The 12,694-nt window shown below is 40.2% G+C and overlaps 1 protein-coding gene across 3 annotated transcripts in view; it reads right to left on the bottom strand.

Moving 5' to 3' along the window:
• kcnh5b (potassium voltage-gated channel, subfamily H (eag-related), member 5b) overlaps positions 1-6,288 on the bottom strand; it is a 57,294-nt gene extending 51,006 nt beyond the window's left edge. For all 3 annotated transcript variants that reach the window (XM_053502215.1, XM_053502217.1, XM_053502216.1), the window contains exons 1-2: positions 6,208-6,288; positions 1,511-1,634 (exon numbers count right to left, since the gene is read on the bottom strand). In XM_053502215.1, the coding sequence (XP_053358190.1) occupies positions 1,511-1,634; positions 6,208-6,280 (197 nt within the window). In that variant the 5' untranslated portion in view covers positions 6,281-6,288. The remainder of the gene's footprint in view (positions 1-1,510; positions 1,635-6,207) is intronic.
• Between the last annotated feature and the right edge of the window lie 6,406 nt (positions 6,289-12,694).

The raw sequence follows: 12,694 nt of genomic DNA, 5'->3' as shown, positions 1-12,694 counted from the left end.
ACAAATCCGTTTCACAAACTGGGACATCTTTAAAAAGCGTCATACGATACACAGATTTATTTTTTTTGCACCATTATTTCACACATTTTGTGTTAAAACTGGGCAGTGAAGTGTATAAACACATCGTGCTGTTGTTTTCCAGTGTATGACTGCCAAAAAAATCCTGGAGGTGTGGAAATGATGACTGGTCACCTAGTTTCTAGGGAATTTTTTTTTTTGGATAAGATAAAACTCAAAAAAGCAGACTTTACAGCCGAGGCCAAAAGTTTTGAGAATGAAACAAATTTTAATTTCCATAAAGTCTGCTGCTTCAGTGTTTCTCCATCAGTCAGGAGGTGGCGCAAAAGGTTGATAGAAGTTGCCAGAGTTCTTGAAAAAGTTAACTACACTGAGTCTTAGAAATGTTTGTAATTATACTTCAGTATACCGTAGTAACATCTAACAAAACGATCTAAAAAACACTGAAACATCCAGACATTGTGGAAATGTACAGTATATTTGTGTCATTCTCAACATTTTTGTCCACGACTGTAGATGTTTGAGATGTCTTGTACAACCAGCTACATTTTGAAAAATGTGTATTTTAAACCAAAACAAAAAAAAAAAAAAAAACTCTCTTTCATCCTATTATAGGGTCAGGCTTCATGAACCAGCACCTCCACCTTGGGAACGCTGGTGCACAGAGCTCAGCACCAAAACATCAACACGCCATGCACGCGGGACATCGACGAAAAAGTATAAACAGGAGCACATGCCCCCTGAGGGGTGCAGAGCCACGTCTGAACGTTGGCAGGGAAGGAAATCTTCAAGAGAAAAAATTAGAGGAGAGGAGAGGAGAGGAGAGGGGGAAAAAAATCCCCAAAAAACTCATGTTGCCATGGAGAAAAGATTCTCCCTCTGTTCGGTACAACAGATTTCCCCGAGGACGTCAGGCCCTCAGGCTCAGTGCTACGTCCTGGCCTCTGAGGAGGTGTCTACTGCTCGAAATGCAACAAACACAAACGCTCTCGTGGCTTTCTATTAACTAATAATTATTACTTTCACGCTTCCGGCCGCTGTGTGTTGGGTTCATTGTGCAGGCACTTCAATCACCTTAAGTGGACCCACAAAACGGCAGCAAAAACACATCAACTTTGGCTTCTGGTTTAATCCATCAGCTCTCTCTAGGGGCTTAAATGTTCTTATATATTCAAATGATTTCAAGTGCTGGTGAATTGAAGGGTTCCGATTGGTCAGAAGGTGTTGATTAACTCCAACAAGAGTAATAGAGCGCACGCCACATAAAAATAAAGAATTAACATCATTTTGTTATTAACATTTCTTTTTCCGCATGAGGAGACATTTCGTTATCATTAAGGAAGGAGTCTACAGTTCCAGTGCTTTGTAATATACGCTATGTATTCATGCCTAAGGTGTGAACCAGTGTGTGTGTATGGAATCCCTAATAAATTACTGAAAAATTAACTTTACAGTTAGATTTACACACTGCACACGACACACACTCTCCCACCTGCAGGTGCTGCTCTTCTGCATGACCTCAGCTCTGTGGTATCCCGACAGCTTGCAGAAGCCGTCATTACTGTAGACCACGGGCCACTCCACAATCTGAGCGTTCCCCAGCAGAAAACTCGTCTCTGAGGAAGAGAGAAAAAAAGAAAGAAAGGAGAGCTCAGTTCCCCAGACAGCTGGGAGCATCTGGATGTCTCCGCCTACTGGAGAGGTAGAAGGAAGGACGGGCTGGGAGGAGACGATGGGGTTAAACAGGGACACACTGGAAAGAATCACAACATCCAGCTGAGCTTAAGTGTCTAATGATATCCCAGGAGTATATCCCAGGAGTTACCTCGATGACCCCGCATAAGACTGAGCAGTTTGTGAAGGTGACATACGGCAGCACCAAACATCAACGATCAAGAATCAATACCAAAATAATAAATAAATAAATAAATAAAAAAACATTACATCACATGCACATCATATGGCAAAGTAAACGCCACCATACCGCCAGATTATACAGTCATAATTGGTTGTATAGACGTACTGTACTTTTTTTAGCCAATGCCAATTTTCGATTTTCTTCTTAAAGTCTGACCTGCCAACATTGATTTTGGCCGATTCCAGTTTTATAACCGACAGCAGACACAAACCATTTTTTTTTTACTTTTCTGTAATGGACAAAAAAAGTTTAGAGTTAAAAAAATTGGACTTTTAACTAGCGTTTACATTTTCTTTAAACCTGCACAAGGCTCATACACTTTTTGATCAACAGAATATAGAGATTAGTACAAACTTTACTGTGCAAAAGTCTTGACCCCCCCTCATTTTTTTGTATTTTATTTCCAAATAAATAGACTTTCTTGCATTTAAATGTGGTGTTGATAGTTGATAGTTCTACAGGCTTCCTGAAGGACTTTTTTGTATTCAAGGTCGCGGGGACCTGGAGCCTATCCCAGGAGACTTAGGGCACGAGGCGGGGTACACCCTGGATAGGGTGGCAATCCTTTGCAGGGTACACACACACACACACACATGTGCATTTAAACACTACAGGCAATTTGGGAATGCCAATTAGACTAATCTGCATGTCTTTGGAGTGTTGAAGGAAACCCACCAACCACGGGAAGAACATGCAAACTCCATGCACACAGAGACGGGAGTCAAGTCTGGCCGGGAATCGAACCCGGAGCCTGGAGGTGCAAGACAACAGTAGATGGCATTAGCTTTTACTAAATATGCAAATGTCCCTTCCAGATAGGAAAAAATGTTTGGAAAAGATTGTGTCTGGTCACCTCAAAAAAATAATAAGAAGAAATATTTGTTCTCTGAGGTAAAGGCTGACCTTGAACAGACTGAGCAGGCGTTCCAAACACGAATTTACAGCTGGCACGGACTTTGGGTTGCTAATTTGTTCCTATTTGGTTCCTCTCTTGTTTTTTGTTGTTGTTTTTTTTGAGTGAGAGAAGTACTGTTATAAAGTGGTCTACACGCTGTCTACATGCTGTCTACACGCTGTCTATATGCTGTCTACACACTGTCTACACACTGTCTACACGCTGTCTACAGCTGGCCTTTAGTCAAGTGGTTCGTGTGAATGCAGCAAAAACATCATCACACTGTTTTTAAAGCAATATAACAAACCCATCATCTTTTTGCAGGAACCACATAAAATCAGGGCTGAACCCTGAAGTGAGCTCGACTGTGACCCACTCTGCCTGAATCAGCCCTCTCGTTTGAAACAGACTATAATGACAAGCCACAATGTTTCACAGTTGGATAATCAGGCAGCGCTGCAAACAAGACTCACCGTGTACCTCGCTTTTTATTATTGAGCAGCAAAGCGTCTGCAGTGCCGACATTAATTTATCAGAGCATGATTAACCCAGCCAGGAACTCTAAAGCTGGACGAGGGGAAGTCATATAGTTTTAACAACCTTGCGATGATTTATATTTTGTTATTTCAACAAAGTCAGTGACTCCAAAATAACTTAATTAAAAAAAATTTAATGGTTGAAATTATACATGTTTCCATTTGAGGTGCGACACAATGTAGCAATTCCTCTATGATCCTGCAGGTGGTGCACTCAACTATCCACACATTGGCAGGCAGCACATCATCCCGTGTGATAAAAGCTGATTATTTGCTAAATTTGCTTAGAATTGCAACAAAAACAAAATAAAATAAAAAAAATTATAATTTAATCAGAATGCTTAAAAAATTGTTATACTAACAGAATCACGATACAAATCGTGGGATACAAAACCTGGTATTTTGATAATATCGTATCCGATGCCACAAGATGATGTAATGCTAGTCCAACATCATTTTTATTTTTTTTTACCTAGTAAGCATCTAGAATCTAGGAGTTCATTGCTTAGCTAGCTGTTCTTCATCAGCGTATAATAAGGTGATCTGTTATAGCCTGATTAATGTAACATTTGTTTATTTATTTGGGAAGCGTGATCTAGTGCTACGTTTAGTGTAAACATAAACGCTCAATGTTTCCGGAAAAATTTGCCACCTTCTTTAGAATCATGCTGGTTTGAACCACACACCCCTGTTAAAATAAAAGTTTGTGATTTGATTAAAAAAACAAAAAAGCACAATGTTAGATCTTTATCCACTTTTAAAGGCGACACAGTAACAAACTGAATTTTGAGTAAAAAGAAAATTAATTAAATAAAATAAATAATAATAAAACACAATATCCTTGTAGCACAAGCGGGCACCCCCTTTAATACTGGAGCATTCCAGTGGGCGTGCAGCCCTGCCCTTAGGTCATCTGTAGAGGATCTTTAAAACTGAAATCTCCTTAAGATGTCTTCGGGCCGTCTAGGAAATAAGACATTCCTAATTAATATTACTAATTAAAGACAGCTTTGACATGAGTCCTTGGTCCTGGAGATGTCTGTCTGGGATGTTTTGGTTTTCTAGGACGTCCCTAATAGGCGTCTGGTTTGTACGAGCACGTTCAATTAGATTTCCTCAACATCGTCTTGAGGGAACCGTGAGAGCACTTGAGATGTGTGAGCACTAAGCACTTCCTTTAAACACAAGACTTCTGAAAGGTTGGTGACTCAGCTCAGGATCAGTATTAAGATCAACAACTCCCCGAAAAAGCATGCAGGTGAGCTCAGTATCGATGCGTCCCCGATAATGACATTACTGCCCGGGCATCGCTGATGTCCTTTAAGGTCAGTCTTTCTTCTTCTTCTTTCGGCTGCTCTCATTTGGGTTCGCCACAACAGACCTTTTATCTCCATCTATGTCTGTCTACCACATCTTCCTTTGTCACACCAGCCTCCTGCATGTCCTCCCTGACCGCATCCATAAACCTTCTCCCGGGTCTTCTTGTCCTCTTCCTGTCTGTCAGCTACATCTCTAACATTCTCCTCCAGATACGTCTACCCCTCATCCCTCCTTTGCACATGTCCAAACCATTTTAATCTGGCCTGTCTAACTTTGTTCCCTTCCATTGTCCATGTAATATACCCGGTCCTAATCCCGTCCATTTTTGTCACTTCCAAAGCAAAACCGCACCATCTTCTGATCTGCCCCCTTCTGCTTTGCTTTTGTCAGCGGCAACGTCTCCAAACCGTAAAACTTTGCTGGTCTCACTGTAAACTTTCTCTTTCATACTTGACACCGATAAATTTCTGTCACATATCACTTATGTTGCTTTTTTCCACCCGTTCCACCCTGCCTGCACTCTCTTCTTCATTTCGCTCCCCTGCTCCCCATTGCTTTGGACAGTTGACCCGTAATATTTAAACTCCTCAACTCTCCCTATCTTTACTCCTTCCAACTGCCTTTAAGGTTCGTGTATTCCCAAAATCCCAACAACACTGCAGTAATCTGGAGAAGTCTGGAGAAACTAGGTCAGATTCATCACCCCTGATCAAACCACTGAAAAAGTTTGGGTTCGGCTACAACATGGTATCCGTTCTAAAAAGTGTCTCCTAGATGGAAAAGTGAATTTTCAGATAGGATCAAATAACAATGTTTTTCATAATACTTTTTATCTCCTGATCTATGCTTCATTCCTTTGTAAATATGCATGCACATTTATATTTTTTGCTAATTATATTAGCAAAATTTGCTAAATGTAGTGTCCGTAACTTTTATTTATTTATTTAAATATTTTAATGATCCAAACCTGACAAAGTGTGTTATTCAAAAATGCTAAATTGTTAAGATATTGCAACATGAATCAATATATTACAATAACATTATCAATATAAGAAATATGTATAATTTGCATTTGAAATTATATATATATATAAAATTCATTTTTTGGGACACATATAAAATCATCTCTCCAAAACGGCTTAAGTTAGCGACTTGAAAATGTTTTTCTGAAAGCAAGATTGTTCTCTTCCATGTTGCATAAACTTCAGAAGTAGCTTCTTTGGCCACACACATTGCTGAATTGTATGTATAACCTAAAATAATAAAATGAGCACCGACACTATGTTTTGGCCGGTAATAAAGCTGATTTCCTGGAAGGCACGAGCGACCCATGAGTCAACTCCCCGTTGATTATTATTATTATTATTATTATTATTCAGTTAAAGGTATGGGGAAATAAAACGCACGGAACCATTACCATCTGGTTCATAACTTCATGTTGTGTCCAGGTTTTGCACCGAGTCATTGCAAAACAAAACCCAGAAACACACTCACATATATAACATAAACGCGCTTCTCACCGCTCGAGCGCCGGACGATGTTCTCCAGGAAAGTGTTCTGCGGCGCCACGAGCCCTCTCTTCCCGCCGGGCATCACTGCTGGCTCGCGCCTCACCGGAGCACCGGATCGGCGGCGTGGAGCGCCGGGACGGCGGAGAGGCTCGTGCTCATGGTAACGCCCCGCCGCGCTCTGTCCCCGTCTCTCTCTCTCTCTCTCTCTGCGCTCGAGCTGAGGCGCACTCACTCCAGAGGCGCATGCGCGCTAGCCGGGGAGATCGAGCGCGAGGTCTCCAGCCGGAGCGCGCGAGCCGCGCTGCTGATGTTTCTCGCCGCTTCTGGAAACGTCCGGCCCTGCGCGCGCGATGGGGACCAGGTGACGCTGCCGCGCAAAACGTGACACAAACAAGAAGAACTCTAGAGTGCGGGGTTTTTGGTTTAAAAGAGTATTACATCATGCGCATTAGGTTTAAAGGAAGAAATTACTGTACTTAAAAAAATATATTATTATTATACTGTATGGACATTCCGTTCAAACGCTTTAGGGTTTTCTCTGTTGCTCTATCAAACTGAGATTAGTGTGTAGTTTTGGGGAAATGTATCATTTTAAAAGAAAAGAGGAAAAATGGACAATAAGTGAAATCTAAATGTGGAGTAAAAGTGATGTTATGACCAGTTATGTGCAGGATTTAATAATCTAGTTTAAAATAATCTACTAATGCGCTACTGTCTCAATGTAAACACACACCTGCACTAATAGATATTAATTATAAAAAAAGATAAATTTTTCTAAATCTTTTTCGACTTTTTCTCAGCCTGTGATTTAGGATGTTTCCGTTCCAGACTCTGCCATTTTCTCTTAGGATCGTAGTGATGAATCCGTGTCTCGTCACCAGTAATGATTCTCTTTAAGGAACTTTCACCTTCCTTGGAGTTTCACTCCACACACTTGTGCAAATCACAAGTGAAGCATCCATTTTTCCTCACACCGCAGTTTCAAATGACCTGATGAAACACATTCACACCTGCACAGCAGTGACTGGGGAGACAGGAGCCTTGAATGGAAAGGTCTGATAAGACAGTACGGCCAACAGAAGGTTCAATATAACAGGAGTGAAGATAATTTTTGACCCACCATTGCGTATTTAATTATTTTCATTAAGTATTTAACAAAACAAAAGATGTAGAGCCAGTGTCTATGTCTCTTTTGCATAAATATTTCTCTTTTGCATAAATTGCACTAATAAAACATGAATTCATTTATCCTGTATAATAATTGTTTTAACCATGTGTTATTTACTGGGATACTTTCAGAATTTCCAGATATTTTGTCTGTTCTTTTTCAATAGCTAATTTTTTTTTTTTTTACTATCCCGTAATGAATACACCAGCTTTTTTTTACTTAAGTGTTTTTCTGTTGATTCTGGGAGTTGTGGTTGTAATTGTGATTTTGGGAAATGGTTGTAATATTTTGATAAATGCATATATCCAGTTGAAAAACAGAAATATATCAGCGCTAATGAATCATTTCTTCCCACAGCTATGTAAATGGATCTAGAGCTATTAGCGGAAAAATGTGTTAATGTTGATATATTTTGCCACAAACGTGGGGTACTGGAAGCAAAGATGGTGGAAGAAAAGTTCTTTGGAATAAGAGGAGCGTTTTGTAGTCAAACCAGCACAAAAACAATCCCATGGAGAGATTGATATTAGGTGGTGAATCATCTGTGTATAGTGTTGAATAATTAATCGACCCTTTAAATGTCTCTGGCACGAGGAGTTAGTGACCTTACTGTACCTCCACAGACAGATAACAAGCCGACAGTATTCATATTCTCTCTCTATCTCTTTCTCAAACACACACTTACACACACACACTTGCATATCCTAGCACGCCTCCATTTCTCTGCATTGACTGCAGCGCTAATTGGCCAGCGAGTCTGTCTCCCCCTCTGACCGCCAAGCAGATTTAGATATCAAAAGGCCTCAGACATCAAACACCTAATGTGTCTAAAAATAGATGAGTCGATAAGTCAGTGGCCTTGACGTCTCAGAGAGAGAGAGAGAGAGAAAGAGAGAGAGAGATCATTTCTGAGTGAGAGGGAAGCAGAAGCGTTTGTGTTGTACTGTAACTTCAACACAACAACAAAATAAGGAGAAAAACAGTTTGTGTATTCATCATTAAAGCAGATCACAACCCAAGCACATGGAGAAGCCTCCCAAAAGGACACAAGCTTCTCGTTCATAAACATTTACCATAGTACCAAAAAAAAAAGGTTGACATTTACACAAATTTCACCTCATTCCAAACGTGGACAATCACATCAATTACTGAGGACTTAAACCAATAACTAACACCAATCGAATAGTCTTAACACCACAAAACATTAACACATTAATACTGATTATGATTTAAAGTACAGTGGAACCTCGGATTGCGAGTGACGCGGTTTGCGAGTATTCCGCAAGACAAGCAAAGATTTTTAATACATTTTGACTTGGAAAACGAGCAAGTCTTGTCTTGCAACTTCTTGTTTTGACGCCAAGCGTCACGTGATCACAACTGAGCCAATGTTTTTTCTTTCTCTTGCGCTGTGGAACACACACACACTGCACTGTCGCGATTCTTTTCACAGGTAAAGTGCAGGTTTATTTGTTTGTTTGTTTTACTTTACAGCAGTGATTCCGTTAGTATGCACTCACGCAAGTGTCATTAGCGATGTTCCTTGCTAATTTTTCCGATAAAATAGTCTTTCCGTTAATGTGTGTGTGTTTGTGTGAAACTCAAATAAGAGAGGAGAAAGTTTTACTGTTTAAGATGAGAAGGGGGGGAGGGGCGGATTCCTCCTCCTCCTTACACACACACACACACACACACACAGCACCTGTGCGAATAAACGTAAGCACTTATCTGTCGGGATTTATTTGAACTTTTTCAGTGCAGGGTTTTTTATTATTATGTATTTTTAATACAGGGTTAATTATTTTTATGTATTTTTTGGACTGTGGAACTAATAATTTAAGTTTTTGTTATTTTGTATGGGAAAATTCGCTTTGATTTACGAGTGTTTTGGAATACGAACCTGCTTCCGGAACGAATTATACTCGTAATCCAAGGCTCCACTGTACCAGTAAACTGGAGGCAAGATCAGGGACACTCAAGGCTTACCCAGGCTTGCTGGGACCAAACCCCAGCCCATCTGGTCTGATCCCACAGAAAAGACAAGAAGGCACAAATCCCCCCAAAAAAGTCAATGCCGGGCGTGATAGAAAGGCATAAGAACACCCAGTGCAACACAGCATTCCACACACGAGGCACGGCAGGCAAAGAGGCCAAGGCCACGGACCCGTCCTCCAGACTCCCTGATCAAACACCCATGGGATGCGCCGAACAAACACGTTTGACCCACGGAGATTCCACTCTGCATCCCACAGCACCCAATGCCAATGTCTTCATGCCAGACACTGAAGTACACCCAAGAGGCCCTGCGGAGCCATGCCCCGGGGGACCAGAGCCACCCAAAAAGCACAAGTAGAACCCAGAACCTTGGCAGTTTTAGTATTAATGTTTTTAATGTCATGGCTTATTGCTGTAATTTTACACCATGTGTCTGCATGTGTGTCTATGTGTGGAATGGAAAGATGTTCAGATCATTTCAGTTTCACTTGTATAGTGCTTTTACGGATATCCACTGTCACAACACAGTTTAACATAAATCCAACTGTGGATTTTAGATCAACAGTGGCAACGAGAAGCTAACTGAGGAGGAAATGAGACTCAATAGTGAACCAATGTGGACACAAACAAGAAGGCGTCAAGGCCGAGTCATGGTCAAGTCCAAGTTGAAGCCAGATCAAGAATCAAAACCAATCTAATTCTAATCAAACTCAATCAAATTCTTTTCTAGGCCAAGACTTCACTTCAGCTGCACCACAAATTAACGTTTCTAGAAGAAATGATGCCCTCTTTTTTCCAACTGTGTGTTGATGTGCCTTTTTTTTTTCATTTTTACAAATTCTTAGTGTCACCAAGCCCACATTTAATAAGCCCAAAGACCAAGACAAGTCCAATTACAAATCTCAATAAATCCAAGACAGTTATATTTCAAACACAAAGAAAACATCTCAATGTCCTACAGCCCTACTGGATAGTAGAGGTGTTACAATCAAGAGTAAAGACACTCAGTAGTAAGTGTGTTGAAAGGATGTTCATTGGAATAAATTGGGTCCTGGATGAACCACAGGACAGTCTTTAGGATTACAGCAGCATTTCTACTGTATATAAGTGAGATAACTTACTGAAGGGTGAGAATTAAGGTCCTCAGAGTGGTTTTACTTTCCCTATGGTTTCCATGTAGGAATTATTCCCAGCAGCTAAAGGAAGCAGAGCACCAGGATGAAGATGCTGGAAAACCACGAAGCACGTTTAAATGCAAGTAGAACATGGAAAAGTGTCAGATCCAAACAAGTGGCTCTGGTAAACTCTTGACAACTTTTAATTCTTATCGTGCGAGAAGGTTATAGACAACTTGCATTCGATAAATCAAACATTTTATTTGCAAGTACTGCTGTTTTGTTTGTTGCATTAATAGCAGTGTATTTGCTTCCCAGAGTGTCGAACGGAGATAACGTTTCCCGTCATTGCCAGCACTGTTGTGTAAGACGGCGATGAGGCATTGTTTCTGTGGCATTAGGAGCGAATACTCCTCTGCTCTTTTTTGTCTTCATGCCAGCGTTAATTGCATGCTAACTCTGCCCACCGTTACTATCTTTAGGCTCAGAGTCAAGATCCACGCAAACACAACACTCAGCGCTGGAGGAATCTCTGCACGAGGGCTTCACACCTGTCCACTAATGCCCATCGAAGCTGAGGGCGTGAGGGCGTGAGGGCACAGAGGGCGCAGAGAGAGAGCGGACGTACTCCAGTGGGGTGATACGGATGAGTGTGCACCCTCACCCGGGTCAGAGGAAAGTGTATCGCTCTTACCACTGGATTCTTTTTTCAAATCAAAACAGCTGGGAGAAAAACATATAAACAGGACGTGAAATTCTGTCCAAAAGTCTTAGGCACATGTGAATTAATACCATAGAGCAAATCTGCCTTCAAAAAACGATGTCGTAAATCATCGTACTTGGTGTGACGACGATCTGAGGACTCGTACGTCTCAGCAGAGGCCCAAAATTGTACTCAAGTAAGAGTAGCTGTACTTTAAAATAATATTACTTAAGTAGAAGTGAAAAAGTATTCGGTGAAAAGATACTCAAGTACTGAGTAACTCTTTCAATTGTAATGTCCAAGTTATTTTTTTTAGAACATAATGATAAAATAATGTACAAATTCTGACATTTCCTAATAAGAAAATGAGTAAAAAATAAATAAAATAAATGAATAAAACTAAATATCTTTACAAAATAGCAAAATGAAGAAACAAGAAACACAAATTTCCTAATCTCACTTTTTTTTTTTTTTTTTTACAACATAAAGCTTTTAAATCACATCCCTACTGTAGGTAACATACGTATATTTAAACAGTATAAACTATTTCCAGTTCCAGTGTAAGATATACTGTATATTCAGTTTCCCTCCAAATGGCTCAGCAGATAGAAAACAACATTAGAACATGAGTACAAGAGTCTCACTTCACCATAAACTGCATTCAGCAGAACAAATATAGAACATTTATATTTTTTTGCCTCTAGCTTATTTGCTAATTATATATTTTAACACTGCAACATTAAATAAAACAGCTAAACTAACCGCGACATGTTTCCGTCGCTGTCCACCGCGGCTGAATTCTTGACTACATGTGGTTATTGTTATTGCGACTGATTGGTCAAACGGAGTCATGTGATTAGTGTTGCGATGTCTGATTGTTCAAACGGGGTCATGTGATTAGTGTTGCTACGTCTGATTGGTGGAGCACACTCATGTATAATTAACTAGTGAATTAAGGTCTAATTAGCGTCCACAATTAAGGTAGATTCACTGGCTGCGTTTCTCTGGCAAAAACAAAGAATATCTAATGTGTAGAATAAATGGTTATAAAGGTAACGAGTCGAGTTGAGCCGGATGTAGCGGAGTAAGAAGCGTTTCTTCTTGACAAATCTACTCAAGTAAAAGTAACGGAGAAAAGGACTTGGACTGTCCGAGCTGCTTCGTTTCTGTTTGCAAAACCCGGCAGCTTGTGATCGCTTACATAATAATATGCCGCTTTCTTTTCTGGCATGCGAGTATTTTTGTGTAACATTTAATTTTGTGGTGGAATACTGATATTTGGAAACGAGCGGCGTTTTTGTACCAACACAATAATAAAGTCCTAAAAAGAATAAATTTTTAAAAAATCCATACGTAAGTTTGTGTTTATACTTTTTGAAAGTGGCGGCTAAACATGAAGCAAACATGAGGAGGTTTAGGAGATGACTGCTCTGAAATTCACTAGTTAACATCCAGCCCTGGGGATTTAACTAAACTTTTAAGTTATCAAGATTCCTGGGGGCGATTCAGGTAGTC

Source organism: Clarias gariepinus, chromosome 8, assembly GCF_024256425.1.
Source record: "Clarias gariepinus isolate MV-2021 ecotype Netherlands chromosome 8, CGAR_prim_01v2, whole genome shotgun sequence".
In the NCBI taxonomy this organism is placed as follows: domain Eukaryota; kingdom Metazoa; phylum Chordata; class Actinopteri; order Siluriformes; family Clariidae; genus Clarias; species Clarias gariepinus.
Note: the sequence above shows the minus strand (reverse complement) of the source record. Positions and strands in the feature narration are given on the sequence as shown.